This window comes from Chaetura pelagica, unplaced genomic scaffold, assembly GCF_000747805.2.
Source record: "Chaetura pelagica isolate M959 unplaced genomic scaffold, ChaPel_1.0 scaffold132, whole genome shotgun sequence".
Lineage (NCBI taxonomy): Eukaryota > Metazoa > Chordata > Aves > Apodiformes > Apodidae > Chaetura > Chaetura pelagica.
Genome location: NW_009952709.1, coordinates 178,797 through 199,898, shown reverse-complemented (window position 1 = coordinate 199,898; position 21,102 = coordinate 178,797). Strand labels below are relative to the sequence as shown.

The 21,102-nt window shown below is 46.3% G+C and overlaps 1 protein-coding gene across 1 annotated transcript in view; it reads left to right on the top strand.

Moving 5' to 3' along the window:
- The window catches only part of ZNF618 (zinc finger protein 618), a 74,917-nt gene that overhangs the window by 48,670 nt on the left and 5,145 nt on the right, over positions 1 to 21,102 (top strand). Inside the window, exons 10-13 of the mRNA XM_009994328.1 lie at positions 8 to 72; positions 1,136 to 1,192; positions 8,917 to 8,961; positions 17,303 to 17,380. Coding sequence (XP_009992630.1) covers positions 8 to 72; positions 1,136 to 1,192; positions 8,917 to 8,961; positions 17,303 to 17,380 — 245 coding nt within the window. The remainder of the gene's footprint in view (positions 1 to 7; positions 73 to 1,135; positions 1,193 to 8,916; positions 8,962 to 17,302; positions 17,381 to 21,102) is intronic.

The following is a 21,102-nucleotide window of genomic DNA, read 5'->3' as shown; positions in this document are numbered from 1 at the left end:
TCAGCAGGAGAGTGGAAGGCAAAGAGCAAAACAACTTTGAAGAAACAAACAGCAATTCTCAGAACTCCAGTGGTAAGTGTGTTCACTTCCTCCTGCTGTTGCTTCCCACCTGCCTCTCCAGTGCAGGATTCAGCTGTGATCAGTGGTTCTTTATCTGTTTGGGGTACCTTCCATAAGCAGCTTGTTTCCCTGGGATAGTGCCCTCTTCCCACTCCTGCCCAGGTTTCTGGCACTCCAGGGCTGTAAAAAAGGTGATATGGGGATCTCAAGGTCCAGGTACTTCAGCATAGATTTTTCAGTGGGGACCAAAGATGAAGGGAAAGGGGAATATGGATGTAGATGAAGCAGTACTTGTTCTTTGTGCATCAGTGAAGTCTTTGTGCAGCAAAATGGTTTGCAACAAGCAAGAGAAGTTTGAGAACTGTGAACTGAAGAGCTGTTTCCATTTTGCAGTGATGTTAAATTTGGCGGGTCATTTACATGTCACTGTGACCAGAGTCCAGCTGTTTCTGGGTTCACTGCATGAAGGTCACAGCAAACCAGATATGGATGTGGGACCAGAATACATGTGCTAGAAGGAATTAAAATTTACTCCACTGCTGGACTTTTCTTTAAGTCTATGTGGTAGTAGCTAACGCTGGCCTAGACAATTCTGCTTAGGTACACAATTTTCAGAGTTTCCTTTGCAAGACTGCTATCCTGCTGATGTATCCCCTGCCTTCAGTGGGACACTGCTGTTCTCTCATGCTCCCTAACTGGAGCATAACAGACAGGCCAGATGAAATGTTTTTTCAGCATCTGGATGCAGAGAGAAATAACATGCCAGCAGACCAGTCAGGAGTACCACAACATGTGGTGTTGGCAACACCACTAGCAGGAGTTGACAGGTAAGGGAAGGGGTTTCTCCTTGGAGGAGGTTGCACAGCATCTGTTGGGGTTTTTATGTCTGCCTCTGAAGCAAATAAAGTACTTTCTGGAACCATGTTAAAAAGGAATGAAGTGGTGTTGGAAAACCCACATGCAGTAGCAGAGTGGGCAGTAGCGAATGGGAGAAAAGTTGTTTGTTACTAAAATACTGTGTATTATGTTTTGGCAAATAATTCTGTACTAATCCAAATATTCACCACAATTACAGCTGTTCATTCGGGGACAGAAAAACCTAAAGAAAAGAGGTGTAAGCAGAATCCATCAGGTGAGCTTGTGTCTGTGTTTCAGGCCCTTGTACTTTTTAGGTCTGTTCCAGTTGGGTAGCAGCAGCCAGGAGTCCTTACGGACTGGCCAAGTCTGTCTTCAGTCAGCCCAACTGTTGGACGTGACACAAAACAGTGTAGTTCATTGACTGCCAGGAGTTACTAGCCTGACTTGCTGCTCTGGAAGTTGCCACTTGTCTCTCAGCAGGTCTGCTCCTCATGTCCTGTCTTTTGTGGGCAGTATGAGTGGTCTGTCTGAAGGGTTTCAAAGCCCTTTAAATGCCTGTCTTTAAATACCAATACACCATGTGGGTTCCTGATTCCTCTGGGCCTTTTGAAAGCAGCAGCCTTAGATTGTTCCTTTTTTATTCCTGCCAAGCCCAGCATGGCTTACAGAGCAGTGGTTGAATTATCTTCCTTCATATCAAATGGCTCCTCGTAAAGCCAAGAGAGCTGCAGAATGGAAAGTGAACCTCTAGCATGGGAGGGGTCCAGGAACTGACAAGAAGCACACACAATGAAGTATCTGTATTGAATAGTCCAAGACTCTACTTCTGTCTGAACTACTATTAAATACTGACCTATTGTTGCTGTGACTCATCTCACGGACTCTCCCTGCCATCTCCTTGTACCAGTTCACCCTGGAACACATCCTCCTGGATCTGTTTCTGTCTGAACTGCAATGCTTAAAGCACATGAGTAAATTCTCACAGTAAAAATTAAAACAAAGGCACAAAATCTTACAAATTGAGCCTTGAATTTCACATGATTTGCTGGTCGTACTTCACTGCGAGAAATGTTTCTGTCTGCACTACATGGATGGTCAGTTTGTTTTAGTGGCATAGTTTAGGGCCTGGCAGGCTGCAGGGGTGTTACAAAGTGCCCACCTGAACTTCTGTTTGAGCCAGGAAATTTGAGGAACTTGTGAGCTGCTCGGGACTAGTTTGAGGGGAGTTTGGCTCTGTTGGAAGCAGTTCTTTTCTGATTGGGCAGCTGACACACTCCTCAAAGCCAGACCTGTGCATGGGATTGTATAAACTTTTTACCCCATTCCCTTATCTAGCCTGCATCCTATTTTCTTCCTCAGCTTTCCCCCCTTGATTCCATCTTTGTGCTGCTTCTTTTGTGTCCCGTTCAATGCTCTTTTCCAGCTCTTGCACCAAGCCATTTCTTCTCTTTTATTACTCCTTGTTCTAAGGAGTCAGTCTGAATGTTCCCTTTGATAGCAGCCCAAGTGAGCATCACCATGTCACACTGGTGATGCTGGGAATGGCACTGGGAATGGCCATGGGAAGCGCCACAGGCATCTGTGTGCTTGGCTGTCCAAGCAGAGCTCTCAGGAATTTCCCTTTTAAAGAGCTGACAAGTCCCTGCCTCCCCATTTTCCTTCCTTCCTTCCTTCCATGGCTGTTTCAGTAGGTGGGATAAACTCCGTATGGCTCAGTGTTCACATGTGTGATATAAACTCCTGGGAGTAATTCTGGCATTGTTGGCTTATCCTCACTTGTGCTCCAGCTAGCAGATTTCACACAGGCAGGGAAGCAGCTGGTGATAATGTGGTTGAGAATGACAGCAGGACAGACACTTCCATCCTCCCCACTTCCATCTGCTACTTACCACCAAACTCCTGCTGCTGTAAGGAACAGTCGCCAGGTTTGGGAGGTAAATGTAGGTCCCAGGTGAGCAGCCTGAAAGCTGTATGACTTGGCCTGGTTAAATGCTTGATTCCCTGAACCACTTGTTCTGTGTGGATGTGAGTTTTGTGTCACAGGCTCAGTTACAGTGATATCAAAGAGACCAGCAGTGTTTTTTAGGCCACCCAGCTGGGTACATTGTGCTTTTCCTTGTGTCACCATCCTGACTTGCAGTGCCACAGACCACTTTATGTCTGGAATGAGGGGAAGGACAAGCAGAGCAGAAAGGTCAGCAACTAAAGTCACCCAAAACAGGCTTTAACACATTGCTGTAGAGAGTCCTAAGTGGGAGTAAGACACCTAGAAAGCCAAATGTTGGTTTTCAGATGTCTCTTGTGCACAGCCCCAGTCCTTGTCATAGTGAATACCTGGGATCCTCATCTGGGGAACCTGGCATCTTGCTGCCCATGAACCAGCAGCAGTTCCTGCTCTGCACAGCAAACACTACTTCATGGCAGCATTTGAGTCCACCTACTAGCAGCAAGTCCTTTTCCCAGCAGGCCATGATGGAGCCTCTAAGTGGATGTAGAAGCACTGTCTAGCTGCTGTCCACCTCCTGATGAAGAGTGTCCTTGGTATTAATGGGAAAGAGTTTTTTTTGAAAGAGTTTCCACATGGAAAGTTTTCCAAGAAGTTTCACAGTGCTTTAAAAATAAAACCCACTCAAATGAGCAAAATGCTTCCTTGGACTGTTTCTGGAGTGCAGGCAGCCAACACAAAGGTGCTAAGGCTCATGAAGCTTGTGATTATTCACTGCTGAACTAACTAAGGTCCAGAAAACAGTGACATCCCCTGGCTGTGAAAGATGGAATGGGCTCGTTGCGGTGGGTAAGCTGCTCATCGTCTGAGATGTCGTAAAGCTGCTTTTCAAGAAAGCACTCCTTGGTGGTGGTCGTTCTGTTGGGTCTTGACATGTGCAGGTTTTTCAGTAGTAAATACCAAAAAATATTTGAAGTCCAGCTTGTGAAAAAGTCGTCTTGCAAAAGCTAGAGATGATGAGCCTGAGCATGGGAAGGAAAAAGGGGTAAATGTGTGTGTTGTGCTGAGGGGCAGGTTTGCTGCCTGCCCCTTCCACTGCGCGCTGCCGGGGCAGGCAGAGCAGCCTTGGACAGGGACTCTGCAGTGGGACAGTGTAACCACAGACCTGTCTCTTCCCAGGCTTTTCAATCTCTCTCTTGTCTCACTTTTTATCTGACTGAGGAAAGTCTCAGGGGCAACAACCAGCTCTCACTCAGTGTTCACAGCATGGTCCAGCCTCAGGCTGCTGTTTTGGACACTGTGAATGACTCCTAAGTGAAATGAATTTGCGGTTGTATCACCTGGAGACCAAGAGGGTTGAAGGAGAAATTGTGAGATTTTAACAAGAAAAAAAAAAACACAGCTAAAAAAAAGGGGGGGGGGAGGAAAGTACTGTAGTTTAATACCTTAGAATACAGCCATCAAAAGAAAAAACTAATTGAAATTGACAGTAGTTATTGATGTCTAAACTTGCTAGATGTTATGAATGTGAAAAACAACATTCAAAATTATGTAGGGAATTGGGAAGTATTTTAACTTTCAAGGTTGATCTAAGCTGCATAAATATGTCTCAATTTCACCTGCTGCATTAGGTAACTGTTACTGTCATAAGTTCCTGTGGAACGAATTCTGGCATTTACAGGTTTTAAAACGTCAGAGCTTTTAATTCGTATTTATACAGGGAAGCTTTTCTTTCCTTTCATACTGGGTAGAGGGGCAAGGGAAAGATCTTTTTTTCAGTCAGTTCATGCCAAGTTAAGGTGAGATTGAGACAAAAAAGTTTATTTCCTCCTATTGATATAGAAGTAAAGATTTTTAGAGAAGACTGAGAAAGGTCGGTTCTCAAAATTTAAAGGACATTCGAAGGACTAAACTTGAAACGAACACTTAGTGGGATTTTAGAAGTGGCAAATCTGTTAGTCATTTCCTGATCATATATCTGCTGTATTTCTTTTTAGTGAATCGGTTCTAAGTGCAAAGCTTTTGTCAGTAGTATTTTTTATTTTGTCAGTGTATTTTTTATTTTTCTATGTGCACAGCACACTTAAGATAGTTATATCTAGCTAGTGAAAATGTACCATATATTATGGATCCTAATTCCCATCCAGTTGTAGCATGGAACTTCTTGAAGCAGAAGGAAAAATAGAAATGTTTCATTCACTACTTGCCACATCAAACATTTTTATTGTGTGTTGAGCAGGGTGATCTCTCAAAGAGAACCAGTTAGTATGTCTCTTGCTTCCCAGCTGAGCAGAACTAACCTTTAGTTTTATGGACGGCAGTAAAAAGGCAGAGTGCAAATCAGCATGAAACTATAAATCTCTTCTGAAGCGCTTTTTTTTTTTGTGGTGATGGGAGCAGACATGATGGCTGCTTGAGGTGTCCATGAAACTTCTGTTGCAGAGTCAGTGCGGTTCCTGCTCTTGCCTTTACAGTGCCAGGTCCTGTAGTGCACCCAAACAGAACAGAAGGTCAGACTGAGACACCCAGTGGTGGCTACTGACAAACTTCTGGGACGAAAGAAATTGCATTCTGATGTTGAGACTTGTCAGCATTACTGTGTGTTCATGAGACTTGAGGGGATGAGAGAGTCCTGCTGAGGGCAACAAAGATGATTGGGGGATTGGAGCATCTCTCCTAGGAGGAAAGGCTGAGAGAGCTGGGACTCTAGCCTGGAAAAGACAAGGCTGAGGGGAGACCTTATCAATGCCTATTCATCTATCTAAAGGGTGGGTGCAGGGAGAATGGAGCCAGACTCTTTTCAGTAGTTCCTAGTGATAGGATGAGAGGCAGCAGGCAGAAGCTGGAACATGGAAAGTTCCATTTAAATATGGGAAAAAACTTCTGTACTAGGAGTGACAGAGCACTGAACAGGCTGCCCAGGGAGGTTGTGGAGTCCCCTTCTCTGGTGATACTCCAAACCCACCTGGATGCAGCCCTGTGGAATGTGCTTTGGGTGATCATGCTTTAGCAGAGGAGTTGGACAAGGTGATCTCTAGAGGTCCCTTCTAACTCTTGACAGTTCTGTGATTATGTGATGGGTGATCTCACTAAAGAGAAAGGATGTTCAGGTCCTCAAACTGCCAGCTAGTCCAAAACAAGCTGGTTTGTGCTGAAAGTGCAGGTGATCATAGTACACATATGGGAGCAATCTCCTAGGTGTGTTACAGGCATTGGGTTCTTCCTCCTCTGCACTTGTTGGCCATACATCCTCTTCTGCTCTTTTTAAGTAGTCCGGTGATCATAAGGGACATGCAGTTCTTGTTGGATTTATTCTGGGAAGACATGACCTAGGCTAGAATTTCTGTGAATGCAGCTTGAATGCAGCTTGAATGCTTGGGGCATAATAATTCTTGATTGTTGGTTGCAGTCTGCCATTAGCACACCAGCCACATACATCTCTGCCTCCTAGGACACACCCCGCAGTCTTGCAGGTCATGTCAGCTGGATTGAAGATCAAAACACAAATCTCATTCAAGTGGTTAATTTTTGGTAATCCTTTCTCTGATCCATTGGTTAGTTTGCAAATGGTACAAGCCTGCTACTGTTGGTGACCAGGTCTGAGGAGTGAGGAAAGAGGGAGGTTGTCATTGTGTCAGATTCTACATTGTCATAACTAAGCTGTGCAGAGCACCAGTCACCCAGACCAAGGGGTAACAAAATTGCACATGCATAGAGCTGCGTTTTCCAAAGCAGCCTAAAAATGATGTGCCCAGATGAAGGATTTACCATCTGAGTGCAATTCTTATCATGACGAGAAGAGTCAAGGGGAGAGGGAGTGACAATAAAGTGTCACTTTGCTCCATCATGTAAATATGAGTTGCTGTGTCCAGTGGGCATTTGTGTGGAGCTGAGGTTTCCAGGAATGAACTGGTCATTTCTGGTGCCACATTTATTTAAGTTGTTTCAGACTTGTCATGTTGAGCAGGCAACTTGTAGACAGGAAGAAATCTGAAATAATCTGAGTTAAAATAACCACTCAGCAGCAGGTCTCTGTGGGTGAAATCCTGTTGATTGCTCAGGAGCTTTGGGACACCAAGAAGGACATCGAGACAATACATATGAAAGACATGGAGGTAAGACTGTGAGCAGTCAGCAAAATTTGGAACAAATAGCCAGTGGTATGAGCTGTGGATTGCAGTCTTCAAGCACAGATACTGTGCTGGGCTGAGGCTGGACAGTACATGGCAAAAAGGGTGACTGATAGACCAATAAACAGACAGAAAAAGGTGAACCCCTCCTTCAGTTTTGCCTTGAGAATCTGTGGAGTGAAAGATAAGCAGCTGCCTAAAACAAAATTACCATTAGTCCTTCCAACTAGGACACTTCCATAAACGTTCTCTGAGTAGTTGCCTTTAGTGGAGCTGCCTATGCTGAGGCAGGGACATTACAGTGCATGGATAACAAAATGTCCCATAAAGTAAAGACCAGAAAAACCCCAACAGTCTCTCTTCACTTAGAATACCACGGTGACAATGCTTAGCAAGTGCCCTGAACTGTTGCAGCCTGGCTGTTGTTTTCAATGGGTATAGGAAGTCAAGTATAATGTGGAGACTAGGTTAGCACTTTTGGCTGGAAAGCAGGCAGAGAGTATATTGGGAATTCATTGTGGTGTGTTAAGTGGGGCATGCCGCTGCTGTGTGCCTCTTCCAGAGCAAGGTGACTTCTGGGGGGATGGTAAAATGTCAAAATCTTACTTGCTGCTGGGGTGCTGAATGGGCTCTTTAAAGCCTGAAGCCTTGGGACAGTCCAGTGAGCCTCCATGTGTTCACTAAGGACACTTCCCAGAGCAGAGGCAGAGAGCACGGATAGTGAAGGAATGGTACCTGGAGGTCCCTGCCCCCTTCAGCTGCTTAGTAGGACCAGATTAAGAACCTGTTTCAGTGCAGATCTTCCTCCAGATACAGACCTCATCAGCTGCAAATAACACTCTTAGGGCAACATTGGGAAATAGCCATCAGCAGCATTCCTTATCCTGCCTGTGCCTTCCATGCATACCCTTTCCATAGCATTTGTGTCTTTGCCAAGTATAATCCATGCCTTCAGCTTCATTCCTTGCTGGCTGGCTCTGCCAGTTGAAGCCCTGTCTTACTGAAGTTTTCCTTACAAGAAAACCAGTCCAAGAGTATCAACCCTGAGAGCCTCACTCACCAATGCTTTAATTCAGAACTTTGGACCTGGGGCCATTCTGTAAATGCCTTAAATTGACTGAATGTTTGACACGAATAGTTTCTTCCCCTCTGCAGGGGTTTGACACTAAAGCATCTCACCTGAAAACGGTAGGAAACTGCGCAGGGTCTGAGGTGCTGAGAATCCCTCCTTCTGCTCCAGTGCACTGCAGGGTGAATGCAGATGGATCCTGCCAGTTAAGAGAGCTACTGGAGGAAAAAAAACAACAGTGAAAGGAAAATTGGTTTCATCCTGGCTCAAACCAGGACACCCCTGGTTGACCAAGGGCTCATTGGACATCCAGGGTTTCCATTCTTTTCAGACACACCTTGAAGAGAGCTGTGCTTGACAGCAAATGTGTGTTCTCAGCCTGAAGTAACATTCATTACTTAGGAACTCTCCTTTGGCAAACCTTTCAGTCAGGCTAAAACACCCCATTTTTCCTGCCCAGCTTCAGTTTAAGGAAGCTCCCTGGTGAATCTGGGGCCTTGCATCTGGGGCTCCAAAAAAACATATTTATAAAGGGTTTTTGTCCCCTTAGCTTTTTTTTCTGCTGGCCCTCCACACTTGACTTTTTCCATTACTGTTGCATAGGGTGTATGTTAAAATCTCTGGACATTTCAGAATGGGAAGGAAAGATGCAGATGAGATGCTGTGAGAAGCTTGGCAAGACACCGAGAGAAAATTCATGGCTGGACATTTCGTAATTGGTGGTAAATGGAAACCCTCATCCTGACCCAGTTAAATCTGGAAGTGCAGGGATCAGTGAGCAGATAGGCAGAGCTGTGTAACATGCAGCCAGGTCTCTGCCAGTCTCAATATTTAAATCTCTTTCTTTTTTGCAGAAGCAGCAAGTCCCCTGATTTCAAATCCTTTCCCGCTTTTACAAAGTAAGTGTGTCTGTGGTGCACAGTGGCAGGGACTTCCACCCTGCAGCCCTGCTGCCCTGCCCTCTTAGCATTTTTCATGAATAAATGGGTTGGTTTTTTTTATTATGAGTCTGGATGTCAAAACCAAAATGCCTTCCTTCTGTGGTTCTGGCTTCAGATTTAAATGCAGAAGAAATCCTTCAGGGAGTTTCTGTGTAGTATATTTGGCTGCTGGACCATTTAGACTCACAGGCTTCTGGGAGTTAAGTTTTGTGAAATAGGCCAATAATTCATGTTCTGAGGAACCAAGGATTGAAGACTGAAACTGACTCCATGTTTAAGTTACATTTATGCACAGGAAAAGTTGTCTTCATGGCTCAGCTCACTAAACACCTTTGCAGAGATGATTCCCTTTTGCCCTGAGAGCACAGGTGAGAAGTGGGAGCCCAGGCCATGGTGGTGAGCAAGCCAGAGGGGAAGGAGAGCAGGTTTGGGTGGGCAGAGGCAGGTGTGGTCTCTGCTTGAGGTTCTGCCCCATGTCCTTGATGCTTTCAGCAGGCGGATCTTTGTCCTCGCAGTGTGTGTAGTTCCTGCTTGCCTTGTGTCAGGACTCTAGGGGTGATACTGTCTGTGCCAGCCTTTAACCCAGGGCTCCTGTCCCCGGGTGCTGCACCCTGAGCATGGCCATGGGGCAGAGGACACTTGTTCTTTCTCAGTTTAAAAACCTGAGAAAGAAGAGTGAGCTTTATTCAGAACGTGAGAGTTACACTGGAAGTGAAGTGAAATCAGCACTAACCAGTTTACCATTGTGGTGCTTTCAGGACTCCCCTTTTTTAAAGCCTGCTTCATAGCATCTCATCTGTTGTCTGAAATGGAGGAAGTGAAAAATCCTTTTTTCAAGAAACTTCCATTTATTTTGGTGTTTGATGGTGTTTTTCTAGGAGACTGCAGAGTCAAACCTCCTGTTTCATTGCTTTGTGTCAAGGATAGGAGAAGATGCAGTTACACTGTTACTAAAGCTAAAGCCAATGGAAACACTGGACGAAAAGCCGAGAAGTTTCTCTTACAGTTCTGCATTTGTTTCTCATCAGGATGTGAACAGAAGTGTTGAAATGTGGGTCCTTTCTGGTGAGAGATCTGCCTGGGGCTGCTCCCTGCGCTGCCATCAGTCGTGCTGGCTGCTGGGTTTCCCTCCTGCACAAGCAGCTCAGTGCGTTTTCTTTCTGTTGAAACTTTCTGTTAATAGCTCACAACTCATGTTTGCTCCTGGCCTCAAACCAGGCTCTGCTCTTTGGTCTGGCTTAGATGTGGCAATGAGACTTAACATGGGAATTAGGGTGATTTATTTAACCTTAGCACAAGTGCTGTTTTTTCTAATCTTGGCTTACACAGCCTGATGCCTTACTCTGCAGCCTTGTTCACTGGGTATATATAAAGCTCTTATAAAAGTGTCTAATAATAGGCCTGGGGAAAGATGTTGTAAATTGGGCAACCAACTGTGAATGTTAGTACTTTGTGGCTCAAGAGACTGAAGAGGCTTCAGCAGCTGCTGGTGCATTAGATTTCTGAAAAGGTGTTTTCAGGGAGTAACTGGACAACCCAGTAAGGTTGCCCTCGACTAAATGTGACCAGTAGCATGTCTTGTTTGGAGCAGAGAGAGACCTGGCTCACAAAGCAGCTTCATTTTTTGGAGGGAGGAGGAGTGCTTTGCGCTCAGCAGCCAGCACCCGGTGCACCACAGAATAATGTCTCTTCTTTTTGAGGCAGAAAGCTCTTTAGTGCCTGACAGGAGATTGAAATGCCATAGCCTGGGGTTGCTGCAGTGCTCAAATTTCAGCCTGAGCTTGCAGGAGGCTGCTGGCAGTGCCCTGGGACACCTGTTGGCAGTTCCAGCAGCACCACCTGCTTGCAGCAGGTTTGTTTGTGCTCCCCATTACATTGTGGGAAAACTCTGGAATGAGAGTCAAACTCCACTGAGATCTGCTGACTCTAGAGCAGCCCTTTTCCTCTAGCAGACAGGACACATTCAGAGTGATTTCCTTCTCCTTCCAGATTTTCAAATATTTTGCTTCTGAAGATCTGTGCAGAGTCAGGATCCTGATCAGCATAATCCTTGTGTTGCTGCAGGGAGGGTAGCTCTGCCCTTCAGAGAGAGGCATCTCCAAGTGCTGGGATCTGCTCCTCTGCATGGCAGACAGTGGAGGGAGCAGGTAGCACAGCACAAGAGAACAACCTTCTGGGTCTGTGCCATGAGCTCTGAGTGGAGAGGACAGGCAGTGAGGAAGGAGGCATGGGAGGAGGAGGTGGGTGGTGACAGTGGGTGAACAGACAGTAGGGACAGGCACAGTCACTGTGCAGCCAGTCACCTGTCAGATGCTGGATGTTGTACCCTCTCCCTGCCTTCTCAGGTGCTGTGAGGACAGTCTGACCCACACAACATTTGCCATTTCATGTGCAGACTTTCTGCTGCCAAATTTAGGCTACAGGATTGTGGAAGGCTTCTGAACATACAGCAGCACAGAGGCAGGGACACAGCAGGGCTAAGGTGGCAGCCTGAACGCTCTGAGTGTCCAGTTTATGATTTCTTATCCTTTTGTGAAGACTAATGCTTGTTTCCACCTCTTCTGCAAAAAAGCTTCTTATGTTTAGGTCAGCCATGTGGCAGAACGTGGAGGACAGGAGATGACCAGAGCCTTGCTTTGCAAGGCCCCAGACACAGCAGAATGTGTCAGTGGTCAGACAGAGCCATTTCCCTGGTGCTTTCCCTGGCTCTCCAGCTTTTCCTGCTACTGCAGGAAAGTGTGTTGTAGCTGTGAATGAATATGAACCCGTGGGAGAGCTTGAGATGTGTCCCAAGGCCTGCAAAACGTGCAGCATCTGTGCCTGCCACCCCAGCTTTGTGGCTCAAGACTTGGCTGTGTGACAAGCTTGTTTTCTGGAGGTGGCCAGAGGAACAACAGCAGCCTGGCCTTTCTTCTGAGACATCTAGCCAAGTGTGAGAATGCTGGGGTACAATCTAGAGGTGTATGTGGCAAGATTTTAATGGCTTATTTGCTAATGTGAAGTTTTTGTGGGCTGCACTAGGGGCAGCCAGTGGTAGCGAGGCTCCTTCCTGCTGCTTGCAGACTGCAGGACTTTGTGCCCAGGTCACAGCTTGGTCAACTGAGCATGAGCAACCAAAGCCTAGGATTTCAGCCTGTAAAGGGTGAGTGCTCTGAGAACAACCTCACTGAGCTCTCTGCCTGTCTCCTTCCACCTTTCATGGCTGTGTCAGGTGAGCTTTAGGCTGTTCTTGCACCCTCCCTTCCCATCACCTGGCTGCTAGAGGTTGAGCAGCAGTTACTGGGAGTGAGCTGTGGAAACAAGAGGGAAAGCTTCTGCATCCTGGTGAATTTATCCTCCACTCCCTTGAGGTTCAGGTGTGAAGGAAGGTTGTGTGAGTGCAGCAGCCCTGCATGCCCACTGGGACTTGGTTCGGTCTTGGGATGGTGTAGCCAACATCCTGCCTCAGTCGAGGAGGGCTCAGGGTGCTGGGAGCTGTGGTGGCGGGAGGCAGCTGGAGGCCCAGCCTGCAGCCTGAGCAAGCCAAGTGCACAACAAGAGACTATCTGGAACCAGGGTGTGTTCAGCATTTGCCCAGGAGAATGCAAACAGAGGAAGCTTGGAGAGAGCAGAGCACCCTCCTCCCCAGCCCACACCAAGGGAACTGAACTGGGAAGTCCACAGCACCTGGCAGTGCTAAGAAGCCCATGGACCTAAGTGAGACCCAGGAGACTGGCTGAACACGTGGGGTAAATGTGGGGTTTTTTCCTTATCAAAAGTGGGTACTGAGGCTCCCGCCACAATTCCCACTGCCTCAGATGTAGAGCAGGAAAAGGAATTGGTTCCTGAGAAGCAATGAATGGTTTGAGGTGAGGGAGAAGGTTTCTAGTAGCAGGAGACAGGCTGCCTGCACAGTCCTGCATCAGGTTTGAAACTGAGCTGGCTGCACAGCTGCTTTTCCTGCTCTGCTTGTACCTGAGGCCTCTCTTGGCCACCCAGAACAATTGAGTCCATTGGGGAGCACAAGTGTCCTTGAGAGGCATGGTGCAGACAGCACAAATGGGTCCCAGCTTTCCTTGTACCACCACCAGCAAAGCCAAGAGGGAAAGGAGGGGTTTTATGATTGGAGCAGTCATGGGAGGACCTGTGGGCCCCTTGCTAAGTTCAGACCACCTGGTGGAGAACAGATCCTTGCTGGATGCTGTAAACCTCAGTCTGAGCAGGAAGATGAGAGCTGAAATTCTCCATGGGGATAGGAAACCAGAGGTCAGGACCTCAGTGGAGGGGGCTGTGCTCCCAGGAAGGAGAAGGGGGCACAGGTGTGGCTCACAGGGGTATTCAGAGCAGTTTTGACAACTTTCCTGTTTAACTCTGCTTTTAAGCAGAAATCCAAGGCAGAGCTGATTTACTTGCTGCGTGTACCAGCCCAGATGGGCAGTTCTTTTAGATTGTCTTTTTTTCCCCACCTTCCAGATCCCTCTCCCTCTTCTAGCACTGATGCGCCCAACATTCAGCTTGGCTGTTCTCAGCTTTCTGCTCTGTGGAGCAAAAGGGGCTTTGAAGCTGAAATCTCAGAAGTATGTGGGTTGGGAAAGCCCTGGGAAGTAAAGCAAGTTCCTTCATTCCCATGAGAATTCTGTGCATCCTCCTGAGCATCCCTTCCCTTCTCCCTGGGAAAGACTTTTGAATTGTTGTATGAATCTAAATTTTATCCCTAGTTTTAACTTTATTTTTCTTCATTTGCGGCAAACTGTAGACTTATATGATTCTTTGTCTCAGAGTTATTTAGCAAATGTTTTTGCATTTTCAGAATACAAAATTACTTCTTGAAATTGGGCAGTGTTTTTCTTCAGAGGTGCACTTTTCTGTAGTAGGGCAGATGGGAAGGCTTTTGGAAATGGGATGAAAACCATTCTAAGAATCACAAATGAGAGATCTTTCAGAGTCACTGGGTGCACTGAATACACAAGATGTTGTAGTGGCAGAGGGAGGAGCTTGGGATGAAAACTGTGGAGATCTTTATGGCCACTGCATGATGGATGGGAATGGGGAAAACCCAGAAAAGACTGGTCAGGAGTGAAGTCAGGCAAGGGGAGAGCTAGAGGAAAGGCAGCACAGCTTGATGGTGATGAAATAGCTGAAATTGTAAGAGGAGAAAGGTAAACAGATCAGTGAGACAAAATAAGCTGAAATGGAAACGTGGGGATGTAGTGAAACGGAGGAAAAATGAATGTGAGAGATGTGCTGCTTGGAGAGCGCTGGGTGTAGGTGCTAGTGGAGTGTGGGGAAGAGTTGTTCTGGTGTCTACTTGGAAACCTGCTTCTGGGGAAGTTGTGGAGAGTCTGTACTTGTCTGGGAGCAGAGGAGTCCTTGGACTGCAGCAGTGAAGGATGGATTGTACTGCTTTCTCTGGCCAAGATTACTGCAGGCAGAGATGGCAGAAGGGAATGTATGTGTTTGATTCTGGTTAAATGACATTCATGTGACCCTTTTGAGACCGCTCCCAAGTGGCAGAGACTATGTTTGACATTGTTATTTATTGCAGGTTTGTACAAAGCTGTGTGCTCGTTGCCTTCCTACAAATCAGGCACACCAAACCAGGGTTTTCATTACATATTTATGCACAAAGCTATAGAGTTAGTAAGTTTCTAGTCCAGCCACCCTATAGTGATTGGTGAGTGATTTACATATGGTTACATCACTGTTCCTGCTATCATGCATGCTCAGGGGAAGGGTCTTCACCTGGAAAAGGCTCTTTTTTACCTGGGGGTGTAATTTTTATTATTATAATGACATTTTAATGAGCCAAGTTGACCTAAAGGAGGCAGTATTGCAACTTCTACAGCTTGATGTGCCCAAGACTGGTTTAGCCATCAGTCTTCTTGATTCTGGTTCTCCTTTATCTCACCCCCTGCATTCCTTAGGTCCAATTATCTGTATAGACCTCAAATCTTCTCTGCCAAGTTGGTGATTTACAAGACACTCTTTAAACCTCTTGATTAACTGCCTTCTTCAAGGCCTGGTTATTGCAGGATGTCCTCGCTGGCTGTGGCAGTAACTGTGTGTCTCTCTGACTGCAATTTTAACTTGTATATATATATAGAGCACATCTTACACAAAATAACCACATTATTCTAAATTTCTGAGTTATTTTTTCCAACACATGGAGACCTGAAATTATCCCAGGGAGCTGCAATGTGACATCTCTGAATTCCAGACTTTCTGAAGCACCTAAGATGTTCAGCCAGTTCTGTTCTCCCGACTCTGTTGTAGGAGAAGGGGCTCCAGCAAAGCAATGGGGTAAACTTTGTAAGTTGCCCTGCCTGCAGCACTGGAGCTCTTCAACCCCTGCCAGGAACCTGTCAGCAACATTCAGCAGGCTCTTTGAAGTGTGGCTTCTTTCATTAGATTGATCAAAAGTTCATTTTGGCACTTGAAGGAGGAGTCAGCCCCTTAGTTACTGAGACATTTCCATCTGAGCAGTCTGGGCTCCACAAGCAGCAGAAGCAGATAAGTGCATCTGTAACACAAGGCATCTGATATTGAAATGTATGTCAAAGAGGGATGGTTTGCACCCATGTGGGTTCTTCTGATAATAACAAAAGGATTATAAACAACTAGATTACATTGTACGTCTTACGGCATTTTTCCACAACTGACTATTTTGCTACTGATGATTTTACCAGTAACAGCCAGTCCATGTTAATTCTCCCAGTCCTGAACTGCCTGAGTGTGCCACTCAGCTGCCAAAATCTTTCCTTTTTTTTTCACAAGCACTGTTACTTAAGTACAGTATTTCCAAACTTCCTTGCTATGCCAAAACAAAGGAGTAGCATCACAAGAATACAGGAAGTATTAAAGTTAAATAAAGCCCTGAGCACAACTGTTCCAGATGGAGCCAGCTCTGCCATTCCAGAGGGCTGGAGGTTCTGTGAGGAAGACATAGATGGATGTTTAACCTCACTGCTGTAAGTACAGATCACTTTTGTGTTTTTCCTTGCAGCTTCCTGTAGCCATCTGATGGATTCTGGGTTTTGCTACCTGAGATAGACATCTTGCAGATTATAGACAAGTCAGGCTTGTGCCTTCCTGGTTCTTCCATCCTGGGTGCTGGTGCTTTTGCTTATGTACAATAGATTTCTTAAGTTTCTCTGGTGCAGAATATGTATTTCCCTTCAAAGGTAGATAGAGATTTCTGGTAAGTTGCAGCAATAGGCCTTCCTCTCTGTGTGCCAGGCATTGATATGCAAAGTTGTTTATATACCAAATGCTTGCATTTGTCCATGCTGCTGTTACAGAACAAAATGCCACAGCATAAACAGTGGCAGCATGGTGGTGTATCTGGAATTCCAGAAGCAATCTGAATGTTAACATATTTCAGCCACTCTAGTTTGATACTACGTCTCTCAACTAATGCACTCAACTAATACTGTTTAAATGAGCAACTGCAAACATTTGCTGTTAATTCAGTGGAAAAAATGCACTTCAAACATACTTGTTAGAACAGAACTTAACGCATCTCTCATCTCCTGAGGGAGCTCTGCGCCCAGCTCTTTCCTGACTCCAGCTCATCCGTATTACTCTGGCAACATGGCTCTCCTGTTCTGCTCTCAGCCTTCTGGCACAGCTCTGATTTCTGTGCTTCTTCCCCTCCACCTCTGCTTAACCCCAGTGACTTGCTGCCCCTGAGCACAGTGGCACTCTGAGTCTCACTGCACTTGCTGACAGCCGCGAAAGAACGCAAGCTGAGTTCTCCCGGGCACTTCTCCATGCCCCGACTTCTGAGCACCAGGATTTTTCACAGCCTGATACTTCTTGTCTTACTCAGGAAAGGCAGCAGAGACTGGAATTTGACAGAACTGGATGTAAAATGAACTTACCAGGCCTTGCTTTCAGGCTTAGAAAGAGCAAGGAACAGCTTAAAGCAGCCTCTGCAGGAGATGTGAACTAGTGAACCTAGTTGGTCTCAAACCCTTGTGCAGAGTCACTGACATCCCACCCAGGTGCTGGCAGGTGCTTTACTTCAGTGCACCAGCTGTCCCTCTGCCACCTCTGCCTTCTTCTGGCAGTGAAGTGAAGCAGGTGGATAAATATCTGACCCCAGCCCAGGAAGCAGTGACGTGCCCCAACACATTCCCAACTCACAGCCCAAGCCCTCTGGGTTCATCCTGAGGAGCTGCTGTCACCTGCACACGTGGGCTGAGGTGACGAGGACCGTGCCCTAAGGTGCTTCCCCACTGCTGTACAAACTGAAGTATGCACGTGTGATGCTTCCCTGCATACTCTGTATAATTCTTCTGAACTGATTTCTCCCAAACAGAGCCTTACACCTGTGGAGCTTGTGGAATCCAGTTCCAGTTTTATAACAATCTCCTGGAGCACATGCAGTCCCACGCAGGTAAGCTGGGCACTTCGACTCGCTTAAAGCGGAGAATTAAATTCTGCACTGATGCCTGGTGCTGACCCCTTGTGTGGCAACAGGGCTTCTGTGCTCATGGCTTCCAAAGCCCCAGTCATTTCACCTGCAGCAAAAAAATCCTCAAAGGCTGAAAGACATAATAGTGGTTGCAACAGTGCAAGGCTCAGGGTGTATCATAAATATTAGTCCTTGCCATAGGAAGGGAGGAAACATGCCATGCTAGCACAGAGCACATCCAACTGCTCATTCCGTTTATCCAAAAGTATCTAGGGAATGCTCAGTGCATAAGCCTTAATGGGTCACTCCTATGGCCCACTGAATCCCTTCTCTTGCAGAAAGAGTAGTTCTCCTTGAAGCAAACAAAGCAAAAATTCTTGCAGGGCAGCAGAGCCTTTGCCTACACAAGTCCTTTTCTGTGCATTCGCCTCCTGGAGTTCTGCAAGGGACTGAAATGTGCTCTCAGAAGAGGAATTTGCCATTTCATCAGTTGTATTCATTTCCTTCTCAGCTAACTTCAAAAGAAAATTCTGAGGAGTAGTTCCACTACTTTGTTTCTAAGCCACCTTTTATGTTTTCTATCTCAATACAAAACAGACGATTTGAAAATGTCAAAGCCCAAGCTGTTTCACAGGTAGCCTTCAGAATATTCAGACATTTAGAAAAAGGATTTTTTTTTCTATTGGCAAAATTTTTTTCTTTTTTTTTCCTCTCAACACCAGTGAGTTAACACATATTTACAAATTAATTCACCTCAACAGACCTGTGTTCTCCAACAGAGAGCTGCTCTTTTGAGATGTATGTTCAGTGCTTGCATTTGCCCTCACTTTGCAGGTAAGCCCTGAGTAGAGTGGCACGGAAGGACAAGTGGCTTGAGGAGAAGCATATTTTCCATTCTGTAACAATAATGCTCATCAAAGTTCTTATCTTGTTCTGTGATTTAGTTTCAGTCCTTACTTTAATTGCTGTCCCTGAAGTTCTTCATTGATTCAGTTCCTCAGTTCTAGTTCAGTTCTCATTGGTGAATTTTAGTGCAGGCTTTGTGTGATGTTCAGCAGCCACTTTATTTGTCATCTTTGTCATGTTATGAATAGACACTTAGGCTGGTTTCTTACAAAATGTGTGAGTTTTGTGGATATTATTTTCTGTTGGAGCATAAGCTGGTTCATGTGGAGTAGTTGGGCCAATGTCACACCGTTGGGTAGTGAAGCTGCACACAGGGCTGTGGCTGCTGTCACTCCGTGCTGCTGGGGCTGCTCTTGCTGGCTGTCAGTGGCAGTTTCTGCTGGGGCTCCTCTTGCTGGCTGTCAGTGGCAATTTCTACTGGCCTCCAAGCTGCCTCCTCACTGTCCTGTTCCTCGTTCTGGTCTCTGGTACTGAAATGCAGCATTTTGAATTGCATCTCTTGGTGACACTGAGAGGAGGGGCCAAGGCTAAGGCCACTGTAGAACATGTTAAGCTGGTCCTGTCTGCACTTTCTTCCTTGTCTTTTCTTTACAAATGGCCCATGGCCTCTGGGCTTGGGGTACTTTGGGGTGCACTTGGGATACTTTGAACACAGCAGAGGACTGGAGAGAGCAGGTATTGGTGATCTGACTCATGTAATGTCAGCAGAGATCCCCTTTCTCCAGCTCAGGATTACTCCTGTAAAACTCCCTATTTTCTCATCTCTCCCAGCTCTGTTACAGTCACTGTCTTTGCTTGGCTGCTTCCCCCACAGTGTCTCACCGCTGCATTGCAGCAAGCTTGTTCGTGTCTCCTGTAAGTGCTTTCTCCAGGTGTCACCAAGGCTGTCCCCTTTGTGGCATCTCAATACACAGTGCTCATACCTCTTCCCCTGGAGGGAGCAGCAGCCTTTCCTCCAGGGTGTGCAGCCTGGGGCAGCACGGTGTGTGCTGCTGTGGGCTGAGGGCAATGGACGTGAAGAGGTGTGAGAGCTGCAGCCGGCTGGCTGGTGTCTGGTCTGGGTATTGTACTGAAGCAGAGCAACAGTGGAGGTTACACAGAACTCACAGTTTGTTGCCTTTTAGCCTGTCAGAACTTGTGGATTTCCATATCCAAGGAACAGCATCTCTAAAGTCTGGGGGTGCAGAGACTGTCACCGTTTGACTCAGGTCCGACAACAATGCTCTCGATCCCCTCCCCCCCCCACCCACACAGGGAAGGAGAGAGAGAAAAAGAGAGAGACTTGGTTGGATTGAAAACTAAACCACACAGCTTTAATTAAAACACTAATGAATCATACAAGAAAATATATACAATTATATACAGATATATTCAGGTATGGGCAAAAGCCTCTCGCCTCCCCCCACCCCAGCAACTCCCACAGCACTTCCCTGAACTGGGAAGAGTCCCGAGGAATCCCGGAGCTGCTGCTGGAGAAAGCAGAGAGTTATGGGGGTCAGGAGATCTCGAGCCTAAGGGTCGACGGTGATGGATGAACAGAGTCCTCCCTGGACGCCGGCCATGGACGGAAGAGAAGGGGGAAGAAGGAAGGAAGTTGTCTTCTGTGATCTCTGACCTTCCTTTGAGCTTACGTAGATATATGGAATGGAATATCTTTGGCCAATTTTGCTGTCTGTCTAACTCAGCCTCCTACGGGGGGGTCACAGATCTCCCCATAGTGTCTGAGCTGGCAGAGTGCAGGTGCAGCCTTGAAGCCTCAGTAGTTAGAAAAACATTCCACTGTCTTATCAGCCTAGCAGAACACACTGTTGCTAGTTACAAGAAAGCTTTCTGAAGAAAAAAAAATCAGTAAAAAGAAAAATTGGCTTCATCCTGGCTCAAACCAGGACAGAGACCTTGCAGTAGTCAGCAGAACTGGTGACACAGAGTACACGTACTGGGGACACTGGCTTAGCCATCTATACCAGCCCATCTGCCTGGCTCAGGGAATGCTCCTTTATGATGATGCAGAGATTCAGAAAGCCCATACGGGTCAAATACACTCTCAGTTCAGTCCAGTTTGGCTTCTCATGTCTGATGCAAAGGGCTAATCTCTTCTAACTAGATGTGATGCATCCACTGAGTCCCTCTCAGAAGTGACTGAAGACGGGGAACGTCCTGGTGGCCTCCAGGAGCAGGGACATGCTGACTCTTGAGTCATTCAGAGTGCTGAGCCTGTAGGCTGTAATAAGGAGAGATTATAGTTCCATAAAGCAGCTACACAATGAGAAGAAGCAATTAGAATGTAAATTGGAGGCTGAAAGGCAGAAATAGAGCAGCGGAACACCAGGCAAAGAAATTTGTTCTGTAATTACTCTGTACAATATACAGCTTTGACTCCCTTTAGAGTACTTTGTTAAGGTCGAGTGCTACCACATAATGCCCTTCCTACAATCTAGAGCTAAAAAACTGAAGGGCAACCAGGCTGAGCCTGGATTAAAGTATTGGAAGCATGAAGAGAAACTAAAGAACCATGATCTGTGTAGTTCCCAGACTGCTTGATAAGGGAGATGAGGCTGAAATGCACAAATCTCATTAATGCCATATTGAATGCCAGCAGATATTTGTACATAACAAGTAGGTAAGAGTTGGAGGGATGAAATCTAGAGGGTTTCTCTCCCTCTCCATCCCTCACCAGGACAAGAAAGGCCTGAACCATTAACAAAGTTAGGAGGTGGCTTCTGGCATTTTCCTTTGTCTACCCACAGATGTTTGGATCTGAGGACAGTGGTGGCATTATCTCAAGAGCAATTGGTCTA